Genomic DNA, 27643 nt, shown 5'->3' on the forward strand with positions numbered 1-27643 from the left:
CTTTTATAGGTGGGAACAAATTATCCTGTGATCAAGTTAGCAGTCTAGTAATTTAATTCTCTTAGATAGCATACCAAAATGAATCTACCATTTTTCCATATTCACTCTGAGATTCAGTCCATACTTTGTAATTAGAAAATTGTATGTTCTTGGTTACTTAACATCTACAGGCCTCATTTCAACAAATATTTAATGATAATATTAAGAAAAAATAATTTATTATACTAGGTGCTCTGGGCATTACTAAAAAAGGAGCCACCTCGGTGGTTCAGTTGGTTAAGCATCCCATCCTTGATTTCGGCTCAGGTCATGATCTCACGGTTTGGGCCCTGTGTCAGGTTCTGTGCTGGCAGTGCTTCAGATTCTCTCTCTCTCTCTCTCTCTCTCTCCCCCCTTCTTTCTGTTTCGCCTCTGCTTGCTCTGTCTCTCTCAAAATAAATAAACTGGAAAAAAAGGTGGGGGGAGGAGAAGACTCCATTCTAGTCCTCAAGGAGTTAACAATCATGTCAGAGGGCCCAATACAGAATTGTGTGAAACAAGATGATGGAAAGTAGATTGTCATTTAACAAGAGCAAACCATACCACTGTCTAGAAGTGGGGGGAGAGTTTGGTGAGAGGAGGCCAGGGAAGAAACCATGTTATGGATAACACCTGAAACATGCCTCGAATGACTGGCAGAATTTCAGTGGCCACTTTGAGGTTCAGATGGAAGAAGCGTGAGTAACAGCATGGAGAAAGCACTGGGCCTGTTCATTCTGTAGCTACGAGCATTTAATCTGGTTGTGGCCTCACAGGCGTTTGAGGTGAGGGGACTGAGATGACACTGTTTAAGGCCTTGAATTCCCGGGAAAGGATTTAGCTCTGTAGGAAAGAAACTTCATTTTCCTCATCTGAATCGGGACATAAGTGGGCTTATTCTTTGCTGATTCTTAATTTTTTTTTCTTTTGTTGATTCTTTCAACAAATATCATAGGAACAGTAAACTTAGTATGTCACAATTAACTATTTAGTTATGGTGCCCTTTCTAGTACTATGATTCTATGATGACTTTTAGTTATATTTATTTAGACTAACAAAACAATGGATATATTTTTGTTTACTGAAATTTTTTGACTCTCATGCTTATACATATCAATGTGGTTTTCTTCTCCTTTGAGCTTTCCTAGTATTTTATATCTACTTTATCGCACTTTGTATTTTCATTTCATGACATCATTGTGTATGTATACATGTCTTCTCTTTCTTACTAAATGTTAAACTCCAGGAGGTGGGGCCCATGTGCAACCTATCCTTGTATACTCTACAGTGCTCAGCTTAAGAGGCATTCAAAAATGTGTGTGGAATGAACGGTTTAATTAATATCTGATTCCTAGTGAAGTCACTGGAGTAAGTTCAAATGTTTCAAGTTACATACTAATTTTTACCTAGAAGATTCCTGCTGGAAATGATTGAAAAGAGTACTTGAGAGGCAAATTTCTCGGCTCTCTCAACACTGTTGCTTTTTTAATTTGTTGGAGATATAGAAAATACCACATTAGTTTGTTATGTTTTTATTATAACAGTAATACACATTCACTATAGAAACTTTATATTATCATAGATAAGCAAAAGGAAGAAATCAAAATCCCCCATAATCATAAGTCAGAAATAAGCAGTTACGGTTTCAGAGGAGTTTTCAAAGTTTTAATATGCATGGCTAATTTGCCCTTTCAGAAAGACAACTATTTTGTGCTGCTTCTAGAAGTGTGAGAATGCTCCTCGTTTATGACAACACTGAATATAATCACTAATATTAGTCCTGGCAAAATGGGTAGGAGAAAAAAATCATTTGCTTAGAAATGTGTATTTCTTTGAATACTAATTTAATTGAATATTTTTCATGTGTTAATTGACCATTTGCATTTCCTTTGTGAATTGCCTTTTCATATTTTTGCCTATTTTTCTATTGGGATGTTTATCTGTCTCCATTTAAAAAAATATTTTTGAGAGCTGATGTGTATTAATAAACATTTTCCCCAGTCAGGCATTTGCCTTTTACCATATTTCCTTTCAGGGTCACCGATCCGTAGGAAGTAAGTCTAATAAACTAAGTGAATGTCAGATCTATGATCACCTCTTCCTCTCATTTCTAAGCTGAGTCAATGTGAGGAGCTAGAATATCTTCCAGGAATGGAAGCAAGCATAACAACAACCAGTGGAATATTATTTTCTGTGAGGAGAATTATTTTCAGAAACAATGGTAAAAATAGCATCTAAAAAATTTTAAAAGCCCTTACTTTTGATGATTACTACAAATTTAGAACTAGTATGACTACTTTCTGTTTACCTTTAAGAATATCACATGTAGTACTAGTCTAAAAAGGAAAAGAATGGGAAGTGCGTGCAGGCGATGACAAGTCAGACTTGGTAATTACAGTTAACAGTAACGTCTGTTCATCCACTATTGATGCATTGAAGTATTTCCATGGGATATGTATGGGAGTCATGTATGGCTGTGCCCTGTAAATTCAATAAAGAATGAACACTCTTATGGTTTGGTAACTAAGAAGTTAGCTGGGGGCAATGCTGAAATTCTTTCTTCTTGGAAAATGGAAACTCTGAAGGAGGAGAAAAGTGAAAGGAATTACGAAAGGGAAAAGGCAAAGAAACATGGCTGGGAGTACAGAAGTACAGAAAAAAGAAGAAAAGGAAAAACAAATAGCCGTGTTTACCCAGGAGATTAAGAAGTGAGGCTTAGACAAAAAATACATTCTTTAAATTTATTATGGAGCAATTATCAAAATATGGTGCAGTGTTCCCTTTATGTCACTTAGATTATGTAAGTGGGGCTTTACACTGTACTTAAAACTGTATGGAACAGTTTTTTAATGTATTAAAGGTATTTATTCCTCATATGGCATAAAAATAGTTAAACATGACTTCCATGGTGCATAAATGTCGAAAGCAGTTTGTGTTTCAAATCTTTTTAATTTTTTAAAGCACGTGCATACAGCTAAGCTGGGCATTAGAAGCCCTGCAAGCTGTTTGCCAGAATTCAAAGTCCTGTCAGATCTCCTATTATTTTCAGATGTTCCTTTACCAGCAGTAGCTTCAGAAGCGAGTAGAAAAACTGATCATTTATAATTGTATTTGGGTTGGATAAATAAAAGGTGCTTGGTTAGGGGCTCTTTCTATTTGAAGTCACTTTAAAATTCAATGAAAAGAACTTGCTAACAGGCCAAAATCTAGGGCTATAATACTTTGTTATTATGAAACCAGCCCCAGTTTGAACCCTTTCCTGGAAGAAAAACCAGGAATATTTATTGACCTGGGATTGTTGGTGTATCTAGGAACAAACTAAGCAACAGATAATAATAATTTTTATTTTTAATCATTTCTCCAAACTCTTGTTCAGTTCAATGCTGTGAGTAGGAAAAGGAGCAATCTGAGATAGAAAGACAAATATAACAGCGGTTAGGTCAAAAACATATAAAGATTATGAAATTATTAAAGTGTTTGTGAAAGTAATGCTAAAATAAAGATGATTTACTTGTATTAAAACACAAATTAGAGGCAAAATTTCAGGCTTTCTGTTAAGTAGTTTTAAAGCTTTGCTTTAAATAGTACTAATTAAATGTAAATAAAGTGAATATAATTGTCTATCAGAGAAATAAAACACAGATGCTCTTATTTCAATTCACTAGTAATTGAAGGGTAATGTACAATTGCTTAAAGAGAAAAAAAAAAGAATTCAAATAGGGACAATGCTTTTAAAAAATTAGAGAAGAATCACCAAAAATCTGATGAAGATTTGTGAATCATGGTTTCCAAATGACCATTTGAGCAGCGTGACTCATGTGATATCCTCCCTCCTTGGCCTCTTTCCACAGTCAACCAAAAATTAGTGATGAAAATCACACCAGAAGGAAACATACCAAGAGGTTTTAAATTTAGCCTTATAAACATGGTTTGCATCACTATGGATGCAACACTAAATGCAGGTATTTGGACTACAATGAAAGACAGGTTTAAAAACCACTATTAAAGTTGACTCTTTAATAGTTTGACTTCAATGAAGTGGAAATGGGCTATTTCCTAAAATTTTTCTTAACATTTTTATTTTTTGCCAGCCAGATTTTATTTGTTACCTGATTTATGAGCCCTGACACATGTAGCATATTTCTATGGTTTAAGGTAACTTTTAAGCTTACTGATTTTCACCATTATGCATCCATAACATATTTTATATTATTTCCCCAATATGGCAATACTGAACTAAAGACGATTAAACCAATTTATCTGTTTTCTAATGCCTGATTATTTTTCTGAATTCTATAATGGTTTTACTTTTCTTTCAAATATATATATATATGTATGTATATGTATTCATACACACAATATGTATATACATATATGTATATATGCCTTCAAATATACATGTATACCTAGTATATATACCCAAATATATATATACATATATATATATACACACATAGATAGATAGATAGATAGATAGATAGATATGGAACTCTCCACACACCCACAAATACCTACACAGAGATCTGCAGAAAAATGTTACCTTCACATGTTCAAAGAGATCCCAAAGAGTTCAAAACCCAGGATTTATAGCACCAATCCACAGAAAGACATAATATTTAAAATCACAAAATACTTTTATGAACTCTGAGACAAACCATACCACACAAACCTGTACACATGAACATGATTAGAAGGCAGACAGACTCTCTTGATTAACTTTAAATAAACTGACATAAAAGTGAAAAATGATACACAAATGATATCTTTTTTTTAGCTCAACTATTAAGAAGCCAATTATTACCTGTGAATGTATGCCACACACAATACTTTGAAGACATTTCATAATCAAAGTGAGAAACTCTAAGCACCTGCCTCCAATAGTCATTCTGTGAAACTGCTAATAAAACAAAAACCTGGAAGTCATTATTCCTAGCTCTAAGGCGACATTGTTGTAATTAAGGAAAACCTGTGCATGAGTTGGCGGAGTCCTGTCTTGCGGAGTCCTCGTCCTCGTCGAGTGGGAGGGTCACACTGGGAGAGACTAATAAGGGCAGAGATGCGTCCCCCTTCCCCACTCGCAGGGAGCTCACTCGGGCCACTCCTCGGCGGTGCGGCAGCCCTGGCCGGACTCCACTGCGCCTCTGAGGGGCTCAAACACACATTCAAGGTAAGCTGCGCAGCTTTGCCACCGGCCGTTTCCCTTGATCTCTCGCACACATGCCGGTTCTATATCGTCTGCTCGTGTCTCTGGTCATTTGCGTGCATCTGCTTTTCAAGAAAATGTAAAAACTGTGCTACACATGTAAATATGTTTTGGCGGATAAATAATGCACACCTGCAATTACGCATTCCCATAGGTGGCTTAACGACGGGACCAAAAACGTTTGGAACGCTACGGCCACTTTAATATGCTATATATGATGTAGTTTGTGCTCAGATGTTCACATAATGCAGGCTTTATGCGTTATACTTTAGTTCTAGGTGATTTTTCTGGCTACGAGTGTTTGTAAAGGAGAGCTACCAGCACCGCTGATGCGGGTGAGAACAGACATCAAAGACAGAAGAACATATCCATGGGGTTAAATGCACAAAACAAATAAACTCAATAGAAATTCATGCCGTTAGATCGTATTTTTTTTGGTCTACGTCTAGAGACGTTACCCACTGGAAACCAGGGGACAGTTAAGGGGTGTAAACTGGCAGACGCGAGGTTCCGGCGCCTAGCTCTCGGGCCCGGGGTTACTTATTCTGACATGCGGGTATTTCTCCCAAGTGCTGCTTCCAGGGGCTGCGCGGGTGGGGACCCCGGGACTAGGGCCTCCCCCAGCCCCGGTCAGCCTCCAGGCGTCCGGCGCTGCTCCTTCATTACCCTGCAGCATGCGCAGCGCGGCCCGACCGAGCGCCGCCGCCGTCCTCGCCGTCCCTGCCGCCGCCGCCACCGCCGCGGGAACGTCCAGGTCCCGGCACTCGGAGAACGCGGCCCCCACCTCCGCCGCCTTAGCTGCGAGATCCAGCCGCCACCGCCGTCAGCGCGCCGGCGCCGACGCCACCGCGGCCGTGAGGAGGGAGGCGGCGCCGCGCAGCCCGCTAGGGCACTGCAGGGTCCCGAAGAAGTTTGTTGGCCCGGAACCAAGCGCGCCTCGGCCTCCGGGCACGCTAGCTCATCCTGAGCAGGCGGGCGCGTAAGCGAAACCTGTCCTTAGAAAGGGGAGGGAGGGAGGGAGCAGGCGGGTCGGTGGTGGGCTGGCCAGGTTGCAGGAGCCCCAGAGGCTGGGAGAGGTGGGGAAATGGAGAGGGACAGGGTACCAGAACTCACTGCCAGCCTCAGGGGACAGTGGGCTGGGGATCAAAAAGAGGAGAACCCAGAACCCGAGAATGCGCAGAGTTTTAATGGAACCATCCAGGAATTGCAGCAGTGAGTGATGGTGAGCCCCAGCTTGAGGTTGGGGAGTGCAGGGGTAAAGGAAATACTTGTGCTGCCTCCTTGCATCCACAATTGCAAGACTGATTGGTCCCGTCTTCTGCTTGGAGGAGAAATCTGAGGAGAAACAAGGTGGGAGGTTGGTTGGGACGCTCAGGAGGAATTTATATGTGCTTGATAATGGAGGGGATGAAATAAAACCACTCCAACATCTCTCCCTACCCCTACCCCAACAAAAAGTGAGAGAGCAATGGCGCTTGCTATTCTCAATCCAAACCAAGCAGCACTGCCGTTTTTTAAAGAGATTAAAACAAACAAACAAACAAACAAACACACCACTTTATCAAACGTGTGGTCTCTCAGCATCTCCTTACTGGTGTGTGAGGAGAGAGCTGTAGTGGGACTCAAGCAGAGGTTTTTGGTATGTGCCTGCCAAGGAGAAACTGAGATGTTTAGTTGTTCAGATGGTGCACACGTACCTAAAATCTCTTCCTGAGGAGGCTTGACAGGGTTCTTTGACTGGGAATATGTCTTCAGGATGGAAAAGAAGGAGGCAATCGCCAGGGGTGGAAAAATTCATTCTCTCTCTAGGGGATAGAAAATGGAGAAAGTGACTGGCAGGTGCTTCCATGAGGTTTTGTCCGGCCTGAGCTCTCAAACTGGTAAGGAATCTAAGTTGGGTTTCCTGGGAAAGGAGGGTGGAGGTGTGGTGATAGAGCAGCAGAGCGAGACTGAACCTGATATGAAAAGGCCAGAGAAAAAGCAAAAAGGTGAAAGAAAAGCAAATGTGATTATTATCACAGTTGGGACATTATCTCTGTATCTGAATCATTGTCATCCAAGGAAACCATCTAAAACAGAAAGAAGCCCATGGTATTCTCCAGAAATGGAAATTTTCCATCTACTTTATGGTCTTTCAGTTTAATTTCTCTCGCTGAAATTGTAGTTCATTTTTTTGGAGATATGGAGATAGAAACCATAGTTGTGAGGCTAAGTGGCATCATAATTACAAATTCAAGTGGAAAATGAAAAATTAGTAGGACTAGAGAGAGATGCTAATATATAACCTGGAAAGGATCTTGGAAAAAAGAGAATGAATGGGATTGGAGTTGGATTATTCAGGGCAGGCTGCATTAAAGTCATATATCTTAAAGAGGCAGAGAATAAAGAGGCTTAGCAGAAGAGAGCAAGAGAGAGGGCATTCCAGCCAGAAGGAATGGCATGTGTGAAGGCTTAGAGGTGGGAGTGAGCAGTCATGTGCCTGGTAAGACAGAGAATCCAAGCTGGAATGAAACCGGAGATGAGGAGAGCAGATAACACTTGCCAGGGAGAGACTGGAAAGGAGAGGCTGAGAGGCAAGAGGCTCTTTGGGGTGTTATTTTGTAGGCCAGTAGTGATATAATCAGATGAGGAAGTTGTGTATTAAATTTGGAAATTGATAGAAAGAGGGTGAATGCCAGTAGAATACTAGGATATTTGTGAGGCCCAAAGGGTCTCTGATACCTCTTTGAGAACAATCAAAAGGAATTATGAGATTGTAAGATTATTAGGTCATAGAGCCCTTCAGATGGAAAAATTAGGAAAACTGGATAGATAAGGAAATATATATGTTAATTTAAAATTTTAAGTGGTATTGGATCGTTGATATAGATATATCTGTGGAAACAGAGCTAAAGAATTGATATCCAAAAAAATGTAGGTCACTCATAATGGTGGAAGTTGAGAATGGTATCAAAAAAAGTTGATGGAGACAATGATATTTCAGGAAAGTGTTTCAATTAACCAAACAAGTTGTTGAGGATGATGAGAATCAGTTAAGCTTGTTTAAAGGGGACCTGAGTTTGGAGACCCTCTGGAAGTAGGTGCTAGTTTTGAAGTGACAGGAGAAATAACACAGAATTTTGAGAAAATGTGGTAGAGTTGATCAGCTTTAGAGGATTATAAACATTAAGAACCAGGGAATATATTTTCTGTGAAGGAAGAGAAATTCAGTAATAGTATGTTTTGTGCGTCTCATTAAATAACTGAACTTATGTTCACTGAGCTTTCTTTTAGTAATTTTTTTCTATATTGGTCTGTAATTCTTCACCTCCTATCTTTCTGTAAATGTTAAGTCCATATCTGCATATATTACTTAACGGGTTGAACCTTTCATTTGTTTAATTTTGGAAACGTATTGCCTTAGACTGTGTTCCTACAAATTGATCGAGTACCTACTAAATGCTAGTGTTAAAACATCATTTAATGTTTGAACAAAACACGAATGATAAGACACTTTTTTTTCTGTAAGATATTCAGTATGGAGGGGGATGGAATGTACGTAAGTTATTAAAGTGCAGTATAGACTGTGCTGAAGCAGAGGTGGGAACTGAGCTCTATTAGATTGCAAGACAGTGAATAAATGAACTCTGTGATGGTTCCTGCAGACTTCATGGAAGACATGGTATTTGAATTACATGTGGAAGGCAGAGTAAATGATCACCAGTTGGAAAGAGAATGGAAAGATATCCCAACAGCCAAAACTGCATGTGCAGAAGCCTGGCACATGTGGGGTAATTGTGAAGGGTTTTATGGAGTGGAGTTTGTTTGGAAGGAGGTAGCAGGCCGTGACACTGGTCAGATGAGTTGAGGACTCCACTAATGGTGAGAGAGTCTTGAGTGGTTCCCTTAGGAATAGCCAATGAAAAACCACCAGGAGACTTCAAAAAAGCAGAGCACTAAAGTGATTAGATCTGTTATGGAAATAGAAGTCTTGAGCAGTAGGGATATAGAATCAAGGGGAACGAGACTGAAACAGAGGAATCTAGTTTGGGGTCTCCTGCACTTTTACAGATGAGAAATGGTAAGGACGTGAAGTAAATCAGTTTTTGTGAGGATGAATAAGTTGGTATGGATTCAAAGGAACTTTGTAAAAGTAGATTTGATAGACTTGATAGAGATTTGATATGGGAGGGGTAAAGAATGAATTAAAGCGGATTTTGAAATGTCTAACTCAGATTATTAAGGTAAAAAGGATGCCTGTAATTAAAATATAAAGGTCAAGAGCTTTCTGTAGATTGCAATAAGGACAGAAACCTTGCCCAAGCTGCATCCGACTTCTGCAAACCAACTTCAATTTCATTATTGGTGAAATTATGAAATAATGCTAAATCTAGTCCTAAGATGTTGAGATTTTTTTGTCCTATTATTGGCTTGGAATTTAACTCTATAGGCATGTCTTTTCAGCTGGTTTTCTCTAATAGTTGATAGACTCTGCTCTAGCTTCACTAAAGATAGATTCTAAAGATTGGTAAAAGATGTGTTAACACCTGTTTTTTGGGGTTTTTTGTTTGTTTGTTTGTTTTGCTTATTTAAAAGATCTGTGACTTCACAACACTATGGCCAGATTTTCTTGGAGTTATGTACAGGCATATTGAAGGGTAGTCAAGAAGTTTGATTTAAGAATCAAACCCCTACCCAGTCACACGGCATTACTCTTTGTAATGAATGCTCTGAGAACATGGGTTTAGTCATGTAACAAATCAAACTTACTTTTTTAAAAGTTGAAATGTGTTGCTCATTTAACAGCCTACATAAAGTGAATCAGTACTCTTTTCTATTTTCTCCTTTTTCTTCTTTCACTTGTCTTTTCCGTGTTATTTTCTATTTATGTCTTAACTCTAACACTCAGACTCTTTACCTAATACCAAATTTCAAAGATGCAGAATGAGCATTATAAAATGATTCATGTTCTGTAGGCAGATTTGGTTTGGTTTACTCAAAAGTTTGTGCTGAGAAGCCCCTGACCATCTTATCTAGCAAGCCTACTATTTCATCACCTATTTACTCTGCTTTCCTTTAGTTCCTAGTGTCTGTCTTTCAAAGATGATGTGTATGTTTGTTTATTTTTGGTCTCCTTTACCAGAGTGACACCAGGGACTTCCCCTATTTGGCTCACTGCTGTATCCCCAGTGACTACTATATCCCCTGTGGCACATAGTAGGAATCTCATTATATGGATGGAATGAAAGATTAAGGTTTTCCACTGCTCTTTTCTGTCTTTTCTATGCTCTGTGTACATTAATCTAGATTGACAAAGAATTTTTAAAAATCCATCTCCTAGAGTACCTGGGTGATTTAGTTGATTGAGTGTCCAACTTCAGCTGGGATCATGATCGTGCAGTTCAAGAGTTTGAGCAGCACAGAGCCCACTTTGGATCCTCTGTCCCCTTCTCTGTGCCACTGCCCTGCTTCCATTCTCTCTCTCTCTCTCTCTCTCTCTCTCTCAAAAATATATAAGGAATAAAAAAATTCATGTCCTAATTAAAATATTTTCAGTGTCACAGTTGCCTTACAGGTTTTCAAGAGCTGAATAATGGAAACTTAAAGGACAATGACTCCTTTTTAAATTGCCTTATGCCAACCAGTATCAAAACTATTCCACTTGGGCAAGGATGGTGAGAATAATGGGTTAGAAGTAGAGGTCATAGCCAGACCTTCAGTTGGTCTTTATCTCTTTGTTGTCATAGCATTGGGAAATAGGTTATAGATAGGGCTATCTGGATGATTTTAGACGGTTCATCGGCTCCTCGGCACTGTTGTCTGCTCAAGACTGGCAGTACTGGGAATACTCACACTTAGAACTTTGGTACTTTGTAGTGCTGGGAAAGAACTACAGCCTGAATCTGGATAGCTTTTTTTTTTTTTTTTTTTTTTTTTTTAAGTTGATTTACTTATTTTGAAAGACAGAGCGATCAGGGCAGGGGCAGAGAGAGAGGGAGAGAGAAAATCCCAGGCAGGCTCCACACCACCAGTGGGGAGCCTGATGTGGGCCTTGGACTCATGAACCTTGAGATCATGACCTGAACTAAAACCAAGAGTCGGTTGTTCAGCCAACTGAGCCACCCAGGCACCCCCCAGGATCTGGCTAGCATCTTGATAAAGAATAGCTACAAATTTAAAGGAAGTATATAGGGAAGTTAAAGGTCTATCTCACATCCTGATAGTAAACATCATGGTGTAACAGCACTGGCTTCTTAGTGAAGAAGAGCTGGACTTGTATCTCAAGCTCTGGGATCTTCTCTATGAGCTTTAATGTTTCATATCTGTAGAATGAGGGCCTGGTACTTGTCTTCTGTACTCTCCTTAGGCCCAAGCAACAAGGTCCCTGCTCTGGGCCTTACATTTTGGAAGGCCCTTATGTGGCCTTGCTCTGGATGTGCTTCTGCTCTCAGGGTTAGGAGTCCACAGATATAAGGGGACCCATCCACACAAAGCTCAAGCTGCTAGTTGAGGCTCTGGGAACCCAAGATCCTGAAATTCCTTGACCAAAGGACCCTTAGTCCTCTTATAAGATCTGGCAGACCTCTTCCTTGGATTCGTCTTTCCAGGGGCAAACCAAGTCACTGGTGGGAACACTCTTAGGCCCAGGCAGGTATCAAGGAGTGACTGCTTGCAGGTGTTATGGACAGAGCTTAGACTTATTGGTATCTTCCCATACATGTAGGTGAGGCCCCTCATGGTGCAGACCAAGCCAAGAATGGGAAAAAGTGAGGGAAGAGCTTTGGTCCAGGCCAGAGTCTAGTTAATCCCTTGTAGCCTGCTGTATTCAATTCCAAACTTGACTTGGGCTTTCAAGTCTTTGTGAAGGTTTACTTGCCAAGATAAAAGGAAAAAACATATTTCTTCTTAGTCTTATTAGCTTTATTTTTAACTTTCATATATTTAGACATATGATATGTGGATCTCTTGTCCTATAATGTGATAGTGTTAGGAAGAGACATGCCTGCCTCTCAAAAAATACACATATAAAAGAAATTGTGCTTCAGAAAATGAGAACATGTGTAACCAATATTCCCCACATCCTTCTTAAAATGTATCATGAGCCATCTTTGTACAAGTTTTGAAAAAAGTGATTTGAGGCCTTTAGTAACATCCATATCCACATATATTATTCTGAGGCTCTTCATTGGGCAGTCCATTGGGACAGCATTGAAGGTCTGTGTTAACATTTAAATCTTACCTAAGAAGAGCAATAAGTTAAATTGTGACAACATTGGCTTGTATAAATTTATCAAACTATCTTGATGGTCATCTAGCTGAGGGGACAAAATAGAAAATTGGGAAGTTTTGATGATGGAGGAGATTGTGGACAAAGCCCAGAATTGAGAATTCCTGGAGGGCACTGGAGGTGGGTCCAGAGCAGCAAGAAGTAGCCTGAGGGTTCTGGGGACAGTGAGAAGGATCTGGAGGAGAGGTCCAGAAAGACCCTAAGGGAGGTTTTTCCCACCCTGCAACTGCCTGAAGCAGAGGTTAAGGATCTGGAAAAGGTGTTTTGTTTTAACCTATGCAAGGATTTATTTTGAGACCTTTATCAAGTTTTTTTTTTTTTTTCAAATGTTCCTAGTGGGAAAAAAAAATGTTCCTAGTGGAGGGGAGTATATCTGTACTTAATCAGGATCAAAACAATAGAAACCTCAAATAGTAAACATGTTTTAAATGTATAAAGAGATGTACACCTGAAACTAATATAACCCTGTATGTTAACTATACTGGAATTAAAATAAAAAGCTTAAAAAGAGAAAAATTAAGAATTTAATGTATGAATAGATATTATGTTCATGGTAATGATCCTTGAAATATTATAAGATCTTAAAATGCTTGATGAATTATAAAAGATTAAATTATCATCACTACAGATTTAAAGATAAGTATGTTTTTCTATATCTTAAGATTTGGAAATTGGCAGTCTGTTACTTATTTTAATTCAAAGAATGTTTATTGAGCCCCTACTTTCACAGATACTATGCTAGCTGCTGACGATAAGGTGATGGACAAGACAGACATAGTCTCTGCCTTCAAGGGAGAGTAGAGTTGAGTGGGGGCAATAAACATATGTCCACAGACAGAATTGTCTGAGCTAGAGAATAATGGGGCAAGGACACTTACCTGTCAGGTAAGAGCTCTTCCACCCAGTAACATTTACATTGAGAGGTGTAGGATGAACAGGACCCAGTGTGATCCAGGTTGAGGAAACAGTATGCACAAAAGTCCTGAGGTTGGAAAGAACATGGGAATTTGAGGGATAGGATATCAGTGAAGAGGACAGTACCAAGTGAAGCTGGAGAGGAGAGTAGGAGCTAAAGTACTCAGGGCCTAGAAGGCCATAGAAAGGCTTTTGGATTACATGTAAAGTACAATGGGAAACCATTTAAAGGGTTAAAGCAGGGGAGTGACATGATTCAATTTTTATTTTAAGAAAAGCTCTCCTGTGCTATGTAGTAAGTGAATATGGTCAGAAGCTGATAGCAGATTTGAGGGGAAATGAGTTAGGAAGTTGTTGGGAATCTACACCAGGGTAACCTGAATTAGGATTATGGCAGAAGAATGGAGGGCAGTGGATGGATTTGAGATGGGTATGGGGTAATACTGATATGACTTGCTGATTGTTTGGATGTGGGAGATGGTGATAAGGAAGACAGAAGCATCAGCGTGATGCTTGAGTTCCTGGTTTGAGCATTTTGATGGGCACTAATTGAGACTGGGAAGAGCATGAGAAGAGTAAGTTGTGGTTGAGAATCAAGCATTTAACTTGGACATATTAAATTACAGGTGTCTTGTGCACCATCTAAGAGGAAATATAGAATAGGCAGCTGGCTACAGTCTAATGTTCAGAGAAGACTGGATTGGGGATAGAAATTTTAGATTCATCTGACAGGTACTGTTCAAAGCCAAGAAATGGTGAGATCACCTCAAGAGACATTATAAAGACAAGGTGGGGAAGGCCCACAGATCCCAAGATTAAGATATCAGGTAGCAAAAAGATTTGAGAAGGGATTTAGAGGGAAATCCCAGAGAGTGTGAGGGCTGGGATGACCAATGAGAATGAAGATTTCAAGGAGGGAGTAGTCAGCTATAGGAAGTACCACCAAGATTTGAATTAAATGGGGAGAACAAAGAATTCTCTCAAGTTCTTGCTGAACTTGGTGAAAGGCATTTCATTAGAGGGTGGAATGGCAATTCATCAATAACTAGGACATTTAGTCAACTAAACATAACATCTTATTCTTCAAGCGTTTTGCATAAATGAGATTGAAACTAAGTGCTATGAACCGCTAAGTGACTCAAGGAAACAGCTGGGAGACCTCAAGATTGAGTTAATATACATATGGCTATATAGCTCTCTGGGTCTTTGTTGCTGTAAGAGGGACCAAAGCTTCAATGAACATAAATTTATGGGTGCTTTGACATTTTCCCATTGTCCAAATATCACTATCAACCTCAGGCTGAGGAGACAACTGAACTTTTACTAATTATTTTATTTATTTATTTATTTATTTATTTATTTATTTATTTATGAGAAAAAGTGCACACATGCATAAGCAGTAGAGGGGCACAGAGAGAGGGAGAGAGAGAGAATCTGGAGCAGATTCCCCCCTCAGTGCAGAGCCTGACATAGGGCTTGATCTCAGGACCCTGAGATCATGGCCTGAGCTGAAATCAAGAGTCAGACACTTAACTAACTGAGCCATCCAGGCACCCCCAATTTTTATTATTATTTATGAATATGTAGAGCAAACACTTATAATAGTAGGTAATTTGTATGAATACTTAATATGTTCAAGGACCTCTACTATACTTTCCCCAGTTGTTAAATAATTTATTGCTAGTGTTATTATCAGTTTTCAGGTAAATAAACGAAGGCTTAGTGAGATTACATAACTTGTTTATAAGTGGCAAAGCCCAGACATAAGCCATGGTTTTAATCTCTATACTACACTGCTAATTTATCAACTAATAGAAGTCACTTAGGAAAAATGTCTATTCAAGTCCTCTGCCCATTTTTTAATTATGGGGTTTTTTTTTTGGTGTTGACTTGTATAAGTTCTTTACATATTTTGGATATTAACTCCTTATCAGATGTATCATTTCAAATATCTTCTCCCTTTCAGTAGGTTGCCTTTTTGTTCTGTTGATGTTTTCCTCTACTGTACTAAAATTTTGTTGACAGTTTCACATCTGTGTTCAAAAGAGATTTGCCAGTAATTTTCTCTTTCTTACAATATCATTGTTGAGTATATTGTAATAATTTTGCTGCCTTAATGATTTACCTGTGTTCTCTTGGTCTATTCTCTGAAAAATTTTTTAAATGAAAGGTCAGTGATAATTCCTGCTTAAATATTTGGTAAAATTTTCTGATTTAATTCATATGTACCTGAAGATTATTTACATGGTAATTTTTTATTGAATATTTAATGACTATAGTAGTGTAAAACTTCTTTTATTCTTGTCTACGTGTTAGTAATTGAAATTCCTTTAAGTAACAAAAATGTCTAGAAGATAAAAAAATTCGTGGTTAAAAATAAAAAAATCAAGGATCTCTGATAATTAAATTAGTATTTTTGAGTTCATTTATTTGAAATAGAATTAATTGCTTTAACAACTACTAACTGAAATAATAGGATAAGTTTGCAAAGTCATATGAGGATTAAGACTATATCTAGATGAAAGAGTTTAAAAGAAATAAGGCATAAAACCAGCTGTTTGATATTTAGAACCACACACGATTTTAGTGTTGCAATTGCTACTTCTAGCTATTCATCCAGAAATATCTAAAATCTTGAATTAATTTTAAAGTGCTGATCTTAGAGTATTTGGCACATGCAGAATACCAAAGATGATAACTTTAGTTTTTTTCTAGAGTGTGTACTGACAACATTTAGACATTGGTGTGATGGATTCTTTTATATTTGACTCTTGAATAAAATTTAAATGATGGCAAATAAATGATTCAATATTATTTGCATATTTAGAAGTCTTAGAATAGCTATTCTAATAATACTGCAATTGTTAAATACACTGAAGGAGCTGTTATATTTTTACTTACAGTTTATTTTCATGTTATTTCACTATAAAAATTAATTTGCATACTATTTAAGTTTTCCATTTTCGGGATTCTGTTTACTAAATCTTTTACTGTAATACCTATAAAGTATTAGTCTATATTTAGAAAAACAAATGGTTATGGATGATAACACACTAATGTTAAATATGATGCCAGTGGTAGGCTCAGGCAGGAATTATATATATCCATTCTTTTCTTTAAACATAAGGAAAGATTGCTTTTCACATGTATGTATAGTAATCACTCCAGTAGCAGTGATTATTCCTCTCAGTAACAACATAGTTATGTTTATAGAAAATGTAACATCAGTTAAGACAAAATGTGTAACACTAATATATAGAAGAGAAAATAGAATTGTGAATAATAAGATTATATTGTAAAAATATAAATCCATTGTAGATGACACCAAAAGAACAGGTGACAAGAACAATAGGTAAATTGGATGACATAAAAGTAAATTTCTTTGTAGCAAAGGACACAATCAAGAGAGTGAAGAGGTAACCCCCAACAAGGAGGAAAATATGGGCAAATCATATGTCTGAAAGGGACTAATATCCAGAATATATAAAGAACTCCTACAATTCAACAATAGCCAGATTATAAAATGGGGAAAGGATTTAATAGGCATTTCTCTAGAGAAGATATACAAATGGAAATAAGCATATGAAAAGACCTTCAACATCACTAATCCTTAGGGAAATGAAAATCAAAAACATAATGAGATACCCTCTCATACCCATTAGGATGGTTGCTATTAAAAACATAATAATAAGGTTGATGAGGATGGAGAGAATTTGGAACTGTTGTGCATTGTTTGTGGGAATATAAAATGGTGTAGCTGGTATGGCAAACAGTGTGTTGGTTCTTAAGAAAATTAAAAATAGAATTATCATATGATCCAGCAATCCCGTTTCTGGGTATGTACCTAAAAGAATTGACAGCAGGGTTTGGACAGGTATTTGTACATTCATGTTCATAGTAACATTATTCACATTAGCCAAAAGGCAGGAGCAACCCAAGTATACATCAGTGGATGACTGGATAAACAAAACATGGTATATATATATACAGTGCAATATTATTCAGCTTTAAAAAAGGAAGGAAATTTTGGGGTCTCCTGGGTGGCTGTCTGTTAGCCACTGGACTCTTGATATCAATTCAGGTCATGATCTTACTGTTGTGGGATCTAGTTTGCATTGGCTCCATGCTGAGCAGAGCTTGCTTGGGATTCTCTCGCTCTCCCCCCCCCCCCCCCTCTCAAATAAACTTAAAAAATTAAAATAAAAAGGAAGGAAATTCTGACATATGCTTCAACATGAATGAACTTTAAGGATATTATGCTAAATGAAATGAAGTCACAAAAGGATAAATACTGTATGATTCCACTTATATGAGTTACCTAGAGTAATCAAATTCATAGAGTCAGAAAGTAGAGTGGTAGTTGCCAAGGATTGGGGAGGGAGAAATGGGGAGTTAATGTTCAATAGTTATAGAGTCTCAGTTTTGCAAGATGAAAAATTATGGATGATAGTGATGATTACACAATAATATGATGGTACTTAATTCTACCTAAAAGTGATGAAGATTTTAGATTTTATGTTAGGTGTATTTTACCAGGATTTAGAAAAATATATGTATATATATATATATATATATATATATATATATATACACACACACATTTATATATATATACATATATATATACACACACATATATATGTGTATGCATATATGTGTGTGTGTATATATATGTGTATATATATGTCTATATTTCTAAATTGCATACATAAAATCATTTTAAAGTGGTATAGCTTTAAAAAACACATGAAAAGAAGAGAAAATTTAAGTTATAAGAGGCTGTGTGGACATTGATAATTAGGAAGTAATCTGAAAATATTTTTGAAACTTTTTAATACACACTAAGGTGTATATTGATAAATTATGTGTAACTACATATATAATCATATATCCAATTATATAATTCTATGTAGTGTAAAAATCTATTGTGTTCTCTTTGGTGATGAGGATTTTCTAGAGATAATGATGAAAGGAATTGTAAGCTCAATTCCAGTATTTTGTTTTGTTGCAGACCTGCAGCCACTTGTTCACATGGTTTCGAGGCACAATGAGGCATGCTGGCTCTTGGAAACTTTGGCTCTGGATGGCAATGCTTCTGCTTCCTGCTTCCACTTCCGTGACGGTCAGGGACAAGTCAGGTATCCAGGCCACCTCTTTTGTCCAGTCACCAAATGTTATTTATAGTCTTCAAGTTATTTTTAAAACTCATCGAAGTAAATTGTTGGGGTTAAGGAGGCCATAGATTAAATCTACAAGTACAAAATAAATTCATTCTTTTTTCCCATTGACCTTTAATTTTGCACATTGAGAATTTCTAAAATCACCTCATTTTCCCATATTATATTAGTCTAAATAGCCTTTCCTTCCTTTCATTGATATTTAAAAATATAAATATATGTGTGTGATTCTCTGCATGTACTTTTCTTCTTTCACCCCTTGTCATAAGTTAGAAGTACACATGTCTATCACTAATTAGGATTAACCAGGGACATGTCTAATCTTAATTAGGGAAAAGTGAAAACTAGGAGATATAAAAGGAAATGTAGTTTAAGTAAGTTTTATAGTATCTCAGATGAAATGTACAAAAGATGAACAGTTGTTAGAGCACTTAGCACTAAATAGATATTTATTTGCAGTTATTAAATTATCAACTTCACAAATATTTCCAAAGGGCTTGAAGGCAGTTTGAAACATTTACTCTCATCTCTGATTTTTAAAAATAATTACGTGCCTAATTTGGAAAACTTTTCTTGAACTTTGAGTATGTATAAACTACTGATTTAGATGTACTTTTAAGTCAAACTAGACACACTAGAGAAGCCATTTGCTAAGCAAAGAGACACTTCAACTCTCCTACGCAAAGAATCACATATAATGTATTCTGACGATGGTCACATATGATGATGCATTCTGAAACTATGAGTCTTATTGTGCCTACTATTTTGACTATATCTTTAAGAAGTATTGCTAAGGGTTATAAACATGCTCTAGTAGAGGCTTCTGAGTTTGAAGCACACATAAAAACAGTCTAAGATATAACAAATCTTAATCTCTTAGTGTTATGTAAGTCTTTGTGATTTTTTAAAAATTTTTTAAATTTATTTTTGAGAGAGAGAGAGAGAGAGACTGAGCAGGGGAGGGACAGAGAGAGAGGAAGACGCAGAATTGGGAGCAGGCTCCAGGCTCTGAGCTGTCAGCACAGAGCCTGATGCGGGGCTCAAACTCACAGACTGCGAGATCATTACCTGAGCTGAAGTCGGACGCTTGACTGCCTGAGCCACCCAGGCGTCCCAGTCTTTGTGATTTTTATATTAATTCGTCAGGAGGTGCATTTCCTAATAATCCACATGAAAGTTTGAATATTCTGCCACTGTATCAATGATATCCTGAGGCTGTCATACTTTTTTGGGGGAAAACACTTTCCTTCCTCAGTGAGAAATAAATCAGAAGTGACTCATGGCAAAAGGAAGTCCATAGGGCAAGGGGCGTTCACTCTGATGATGTTTTGACTCTTAATTTCTTTATGTCCTCTCCTTTTTTTAAAAAATTTATATCCAAGTTAGTTAGCATATAATTCAATAATGATTTCAGGAGTAGAATCCAGTGACTCATCACCTACATATAACACCCAGTGCTCATCCCAACAAGTGCCCTGCTCAATGCCCCTTGCCTATTTAGCCCATCCCCTCACTCAAGATCCCTCCAGCAACCCTCAGTTTGTTCTCTGTATTTAAGAGTCTCTTATGTTTTGTCCCTCTGCCTATTTTTATATTATTTTTGCTTCCCTCCCTTATGTTCATTTGTTTTGTATCTTAAATTCCACATATGAGTGAAGTCATATGAAATTTGTCTTTCTGTGACTAATTTTGCTTAACATAGCACACTCTAGTTCTATCCATGTTATTGGTAATGGCAAGATTTCATTCTTTTTGATTGACAAGTAATATTCCATTGTATCTATGTACCACATCTTCTTTTTTTTTATTTAACTTTATTTTTTATTTTTTAAAATATACATCCAAATTAGTATATAATGAAGCAATGATTTCAGTAGATTCCTTAATGGCCCTTACCCATTTAGCGCATCCCCCTACCACAACCCCTCCAACAACCCTCAGTTTGTTCTGCATATTTATGACTCTCTTTTGTTTTGTCCCCCTCCCTGTTTTTATATTATTTTTGTTTTCCTTCCCTTATGTCCATCTGTTTTGTCTCTTAAAGTCCTCATATGAGTGAAGTCATATGATTTTTGTCTTTCTCTGACTCACTAATTTCACTTAGCATAATACCCTCCAGTTCCATCCATGTAGTTGCAAATGGCAAGATTTCATTCCTTTTGATTGCTGGGTAATACTCCATTGTATATGTATATCACATCTTCTTTATCCATTCATCCATCGATGGACATTTGGGCTCTTTCTATACTTTGGCTATTGTTGATAGTGCTGCTATAAACATGGGGGTGCATGTGTCCCTTCGAAACAGCACACCTGTATCCCTTGGATAAATGCCTAGTAGTGCAATTGCTGGGTCGTAGGGTAGTTCTATTTTTAATTTTTTGAGGAAGCTCCATACTGTTTTTCAGAGTGGCTGCACCAGTTTTCATTCCCACCAGCAGTGCAAAAGGATTCCTCTTTCTCTGCACCCTCGCCAACATCTGCTGTTGCCTGAGTTGTTAATTTTAGTTATTTTGTTTGTTCCCTCCTTTTAAGAAGCATTAGTAGGTAATGTGATTTGCAACTTAAAAGGAGAGGATAAGACTTCTTTGGTTAGAAAGGAAAATGAATCTTTGGTTGAGATGGACACAGTTTTAGGGACATGCTAGTGCATAATCAATGCTTTTAACAATAATAATGATTTGAAGGATCTACAATAAATCAATTTCCAGTTTTAGTTTGACCAAGAATCATCTGGGGTATTGATTCCTAAATCCCACTCTGAGATTGCCATTATGCAAGACAGGCTGGGGTGGGATTCAGCAATTAATTTCTTTAACAGACTCCCCACGTGAATCTAATATGATATGTCTAAGCAAAACACTTGTAGAAATACTCACCTGTGGGAGTATTAACCGACATTTTTGTCTTTTTTTTTTTTTTCTTTTTTAGCTGGTTATCTTGCATCTTACCTACCAGGTTTTCTTTATTTTATTTTATTTTATTTTATTTTATTTTATTTTATTTTATTTTATTTATTTTTTGTTATTTTTTCCTTTAGTAACTTTTTTAAGTTAAAAAACCATGGTAGGAACCCAACATGGCATCTACCCTCTGAAGAAATATCTAAGTGTATATATAATTCAGTATTGTTAACTATAGGCACAATGTTGTGCAGCAACATTAGAACTTAATCATTTTACACTACTGAAACTTCCCCATTTTGGAATTCCCCTGAATGTTTTGCTTTTGCAGCTTTGGTATCACAATTATTTTCTTTTTAATTTTTTAAATGTTTATTTATTTTTGAGAGAGAGACAGAGACAGAGCACGAGTGGGAGTTGGGGCACAGAGAGAGGTAGACACAAACTGAAGCAGGCTCCAGACTCTGAGCCACCAGCACAAAGCCCAATGCAGGGTCGAACCCACGAACCACAAGATCATGACCTGAGCCGAAGTCGGACACTTAACCGACTGAGCCACCCAAGTGCCCCATGGTATTGCAATTCTTTAATCAGGTTCTATTTATTGTATGTAGGACTACTAAAATGCATATATTCTGGTCCAATTAACTTTACCAAAGTTATCTTTCTGAAAGATTTTCCTAAGGAGTGTGAATTCAGAATTAATCTGAACTCTTAACAAGATTCACATAACATGAAGCACTGAGAGAAAGTAATACAGACAAAAATTAAGAGTTGATTTTTATCAGGCTGTTTGGTAGAAGGTGCTCCTGAAGCAACACATACTGAACATGCCATGGCAATTGCTTAACTTCAGGTATCATTTGCATTAACTGAAAATGTTTGCACAGCACTGTCATAAGGATTATTGAAGAATATGACACGCTGGGCATGGCCTGACAGGGGGCTCTTGTGTCTTGTGTCTCTGATTCACAGTGCAAGGTTCCCTTTTTAGTTTCCTCATGTGCAGACCTGTGTGTGTGGTCACTAACCATTTACCGGAGGGAAGTGATTACATCTAAAAATAAAATATAACGAATCTGAGGGAGAGGCTAGGGTTTCAACTTTGGAGTCTGTGAAGTTGTCAACAGTCTACTGTTAAACCTAAATATACGAAGGATAAATTGAGTCTTTTAATTGCTTTATTTTAACTCTATAGTATGTTTAATGATACTTGGAATATTGTTCCAGTTGGGATAGAATTCAAGAGTAATATGGAAAGATGCAATACAACTTGAATTTTAAAATCTTGAAGCCATTAAGAATTCAGTTATTTCTTATTCTTTTATCAGTTTTACTATTACATTGATATTATGAGTTAAGGCATATTTATATATTTTCATATTGTAGATAAATAATTTGAATGTGGCAGTTTTAGCTCAGTTGTCAAAAGAGAATCATATTAAAGAGAAGAGAATTGTATTAAAAACATACATTGTATAGATCTTAAAATCTGCATTAAATTTTCTTAAAACTTTCCACTGTGATAGAAGTTTATGTATTATGTTTATGTAATTAAAGTTTCCTCTTTTTCTTTTACTTTCCTAAATCTGGTCTAAGGCCAAGTACTGAGTTATCATCAAAAATAATAAAAACAGAAGACCAGAGTAAGGAAATGCAGCAAAAAAACATACCCACAAAACAAAACAAAACAAAACAAAAAACAAACCAGACTTGATAAAAGGAGAGATGATAGAATGCCATTTCTTTTACTTATGGTAAAACTTCATGTTAAGTGTCTAGATGGAATTGATTATAAACTTAGGCCCTAGACCATACACATATACCTTTTAAAGCTAGTTTACTATCAATTATAAGGAAAAACTGTTATTCTGAAATTTGGCTTTTATTAATTGAAACACACTGCACTCTTAATTAAACTCAAGAGTGGAAAGTGTGCTATCGTATGGAGAGTTTTGTGTTTTTAAGAATTCCTCATGTTCAATGTGGTGCCATGTAACTGACAAATATACTATGTAACTCCTAAATTTTTAAAGTGGAGGAAAGTTTCACAATTATAAATAAATATTATAGGTCCTAACCAGGTATTCTTTGGAGGAACAGCTTTGTTTTAAAAGCAACAACAAGGGGCGCCTAGGTGGCTCAGTCGGTTAAGCAGCCGACTTCGGCTCAGGTCATGATCTCGCGGTCCTTGAGTTCGAGCCCCGCGTCGGGCTCTGTGCTGACAGCTCAGAGCCTGGAGCCTGTTTCAGATTCTGTGTCTCCCTCTCTCTGACCCTCCCCCATTCATGCTCTGTCTCTCTCTGTCTCAAAAATAAATAAACGTTAAAAAAAAAATAAAAAAATAAAAACAACAACAACGACGACAAACCCACAAGATGCTATAAGGATTTTGTGATCTTTTGTGACTTTTCTGTTAAAATAGCTGTGTTCTCACTTTTTTTGTTTTCATGTTTGGTCACTTTTCCATATTATTTTTGTTATATTCTGGTCCAACGATCTTTACCTATTATTTATTAACCAGTGTTTTTCTCCAAACCTGGGACACTCTGTAATCCTTTTCAAAGATATTGTCAAAGTAGGAAATGTACAGGGGCCTGCGGGCAACCTGTAACAATAAAATAAAAAGGACTGCTTCCCCTGCAGTCCAACGGGAAGTCTGTTTTAGTCTTTTTTTAGAAAAAGTGTGAAACACCTAAAGGTCTTCTTTGCTCTATTTATGAAAAGAAAAGAAACCAATTCTGTCTCTTGGGTAAATTGCTACTTTTCACGTTCCAGACTCTAATCTTGAGGCAAATGCTGTGTTACAGGTTTTGTTACTAAAAGTAAAGAAAACAATTTTCTTTAACGCATGTTAGAAAAGAAGAGTGATAAATAGAACATCTATGCAGCTAGACAGATTTTAATTGTGATTTTACAGGTAATAATAGCTCCATAATGTATTGAATGTGTACTTCTGAAGATATGAAGAAATAGGAAAAATAAAGCAAGAAAAATGGATGAGGGAGAGAAATGTTGAGATTTCTCAGGAGGTAGTCCTTTCCCATCTTTTCTTCTCAACTCATTCTGCGTGTAATCTCTTCCGTCCTCATGGCTTTAAATGTGATTTATATTCTAGTATTCCCAAATTTACTTCACATACTAGACCTCTGTTTTGAGTTCAATGCCTGTATTTCTATCTATCAATAACTTAACAATTTGAATTTCTTAATGGCACTTCCAACTTAACATTTCTTTCTTTTAAGTTCATTTATTTATTTTGAGAGAGAGAGAGAGAGTGTGTGTGTGTGGGGGGGAAGCAGGGGAGGGAGGGAGGGAGGGAGGGAGAGGGGGAGAGAGAGAGAGAGAGAGAGAGAGAGAGAGAGAGAGAGAGAGAGAGAGAGAGAGAGAGAGAATGAGAATCCCAACCAGGCTCCATGCTGAGAGCACGGAGTTTGAACTCACGAACCTCAAGATCACGAGCTGAGCCAAAATCAGGAGTTGGATGCTTAACTGACTGAGCCACCCAGGTGCCCCCAACTTAAGCTTTCTAACTCCTTCTCTCTTCCACCACAGATTAATTTATTCATTGACAAATCTTTTCTTCCTCAAGCGGGACTCATTTACAAAAACTAAATTTTTACCCAGACAGCTAAGTAAACCAATTCCCCTTCCTCCCTACATTCAGTCCTTTATCAGGTTATGTTGATTCTTGCATCTCAATTACTCCCCCTGTTTTCATCTTCCACTGTCACCTCTTTAATCCATGCTACCATCATACCTGGCCTCACTGAGTATTAGCATGTGAGCAGGGTTGCCGGACAAAATATAGGACGCTGTGTTAAATCTGAAGTTTAGATAAATAATGAATTTTTTAAGTGTAAGTATGTCCCAAACATTGCATGGAATATACCTATACTAAAAATATCTTTGTTATTTATCTGACATTCAAATTTAATGAGTATCCTGTTTTGGTTTCCTTCTGTATTTGGCAATCTTACATGATATGAAGGGAGGAGAGGTTGTTTATTATGTATAGGGTGGGCAGGGAAGGCTGCCCTCATGAAGGGACATTTAAGCAGAAACATGAAAGTTGTGAGAGACTGAGGGATGTGAACACCTGGAAAGAAGCATATACCAAGGTCCCAAGGAAGGAAGGTCCCACCTGCTTGGCAGGTGGCAGAAATAACAAGAAAGACTAGGAGACTGTAATCAGGTGAATGAGGAGGAGAAGGTGAAGGCACATTTGCTACTGAGAAATGCATCTGTGCTCCGTATGTTACCAAAATCTGATTTCTTTTTTTCTTTTTTTTAACATTTATTCATTGCAAAGAGAGACAGAGTGTGAGCGGGGGAGGGGCAGAGAGGGAGGGAGTCAAGGAATCCGAAGCAGGCTCCAGGCTCTGAGCTGCCAGCACAGACCCTGACACAGGGTTAAAATCCTCGAACCATGAGATCATGACCTGGGCCGAAGTCGGACACTTAACCGACTGAGCCACCCAGGTGCCCCCTAAAATCTGATTTCTAACTTTGCGAGATCAAAGGCTAGACCTTGGGATCTAGTAAATTCACCAAAGCAATAAATACTGCCCTGTGAGACTTCTTGGGAGATGGTTGACCCTTGCCCTAGAGGACTCTTCCCAGAAATGTGAACAGGTAGGCTTATGAAAGTATATCTTTGAGTAACATGTCTTCCCTAAAGACTTCTATAATTGACAGTTAGGTGAATATTGTGATGTCATATTATACCTTAAATACATTGTTATTTAAATACAAATGTGTGGAAACGTGCACTTTAGCAAAGTTAAAATATAACTTATATTTCCACTAGAAAAATTATATATTTTCTTTCTTTGCCATCAGTAAGGTAGTATATAAATAGCTTAATATTAAGAATCTTTAACACATTGTAAGAAGTGTAACAGAATGCATTTATATTTATTTTTCATCATGCCTCCAATGTTGACTGTTCTTTTTGTCTTTGTAGTGCATAAGTGATAACCTTGCCTCCTGGCTTTTCCCAAAGGCCAGAGGCCTTTGTGGCCATGGAGAGTGACTAGTCTGTTTGCAGTATGAACATCAGCAACACACACAAATCTTCTAGGTATTAAATCAGCTGAAAAAAAAAGAAAAACTAAAAGAATGGGTTTTAACCAGCTAGGCTTCTTAGTTGTTTGAGAGGATAAAGAAGTAATTCAACATGCCTTCAGTGAATAGTAAGAAAAAAAAAGTGAGAAAGCGGAACTCAACAGGTCTTCAGCGAATACTATATTAAACTAAAGATTTTTGTGTGAATGGGTATAGAAAATAAGTATCAGAACAATGATAGGAAATATAGGTTTCAAAAAACAGGTGAACTAATCTCAAAGAGAATACTTAGCAATATAATGGAAGGCTCAGCCAGCAGGTAGGAACACAGTATAAGGATTTAGAGATTAAGGGAACAAGGGATTTTTTTTAAAGCACCCTTGAAACTGAGAGCCTGAACAAAATGCATTTCTACTAAAGAATAGAGTGTCATAGATACTCTTACTTTGTTTAGAATGTGGTTTTAGGAAGCAGTGTTTAATACAGAGAAAAAGTTGTCTGACTTCTTAGGAAAGAACCTATTTCTTATAGGAAATGGGTTTTATTTCAACTTCGCCATTGAGTCACTAGGTAATCTGGGGCAAAGTTGTCTAACTTTTCATGAATAATTTGTTCTTAGGTCCTCAGGATTCTAATTTTTAGAGAGATATAAGAGTAAAATATTTTTTTAAAAGTATGTATTTTTTTGGTACATAATCAAGGTAAAATCTAGATAATCTACCCATATGAGACCTAGACGCCCTCCTTTGAATATCCTTCTGACCCCGTGAGCTGCCCAGGTCCTTCAAGCCAGTTCAGGAGGAAGGTGGGTCTGATAATCACTAACAATATCTTAGAATGAATTTGTCAAAAACCTTTGCATTTGCTCTTCAAAAGGTCTGTCGATTAAGGGTCCCCAAGTAGTGCATGTTTCATGGTGAAATTTTAGTAGTAATTACTTTTGGAACATTCCAGAGAGCCTTTGCAGTGACACTGCTGCAATGATTCTTCTCTGTCTACCTGTTGGGATGACATTTGGATCTTATCAGTTGTTCTTTAAGGTATATGCACATTCACTCAAAAAGTGTGCTTTACTTTATTTTAAAATATATGT

The 27643-nt window shown here is 37.3% G+C and overlaps 1 protein-coding gene and 1 long non-coding RNA gene across 3 annotated transcripts in view; one reads left to right on the top strand and one right to left on the bottom strand.

Annotated features, from left to right (window-relative positions):
- Positions 1-1534: 1534 nt before the first annotated feature.
- On the bottom strand, positions 1535-5034 carry LOC131514417 (uncharacterized). The gene is made up of 2 exons (XR_009263066.1): positions 4820-5034; positions 1535-3424 (listed from the first exon to the last, which is right to left on the bottom strand). It is a non-coding gene; the product is annotated as an uncharacterized LOC131514417 (long non-coding RNA).
- COL19A1 (collagen type XIX alpha 1 chain) overlaps positions 4991-27643 on the top strand; it is a 350374-nt gene continuing 327721 nt past the window's right edge. Inside the window, exons 1-2 of one of the 2 annotated variants that reach the window (XM_058734368.1) lie at positions 4991-5185; positions 18415-18541. In XM_058734368.1, coding sequence (XP_058590351.1) covers positions 4991-5185; positions 18415-18541 — 322 coding nt within the window. Of the gene's footprint in view, positions 5186-6094; positions 6201-18414; positions 18542-27643 lie in introns of those variants that run through there. The other variant, XM_058734369.1, reaches the window with a different exon arrangement.

The sequence above is a fragment of the Neofelis nebulosa genome, chromosome 6, assembly GCF_028018385.1.
Source record: "Neofelis nebulosa isolate mNeoNeb1 chromosome 6, mNeoNeb1.pri, whole genome shotgun sequence".
NCBI lineage: Eukaryota > Metazoa > Chordata > Mammalia > Carnivora > Felidae > Neofelis > Neofelis nebulosa.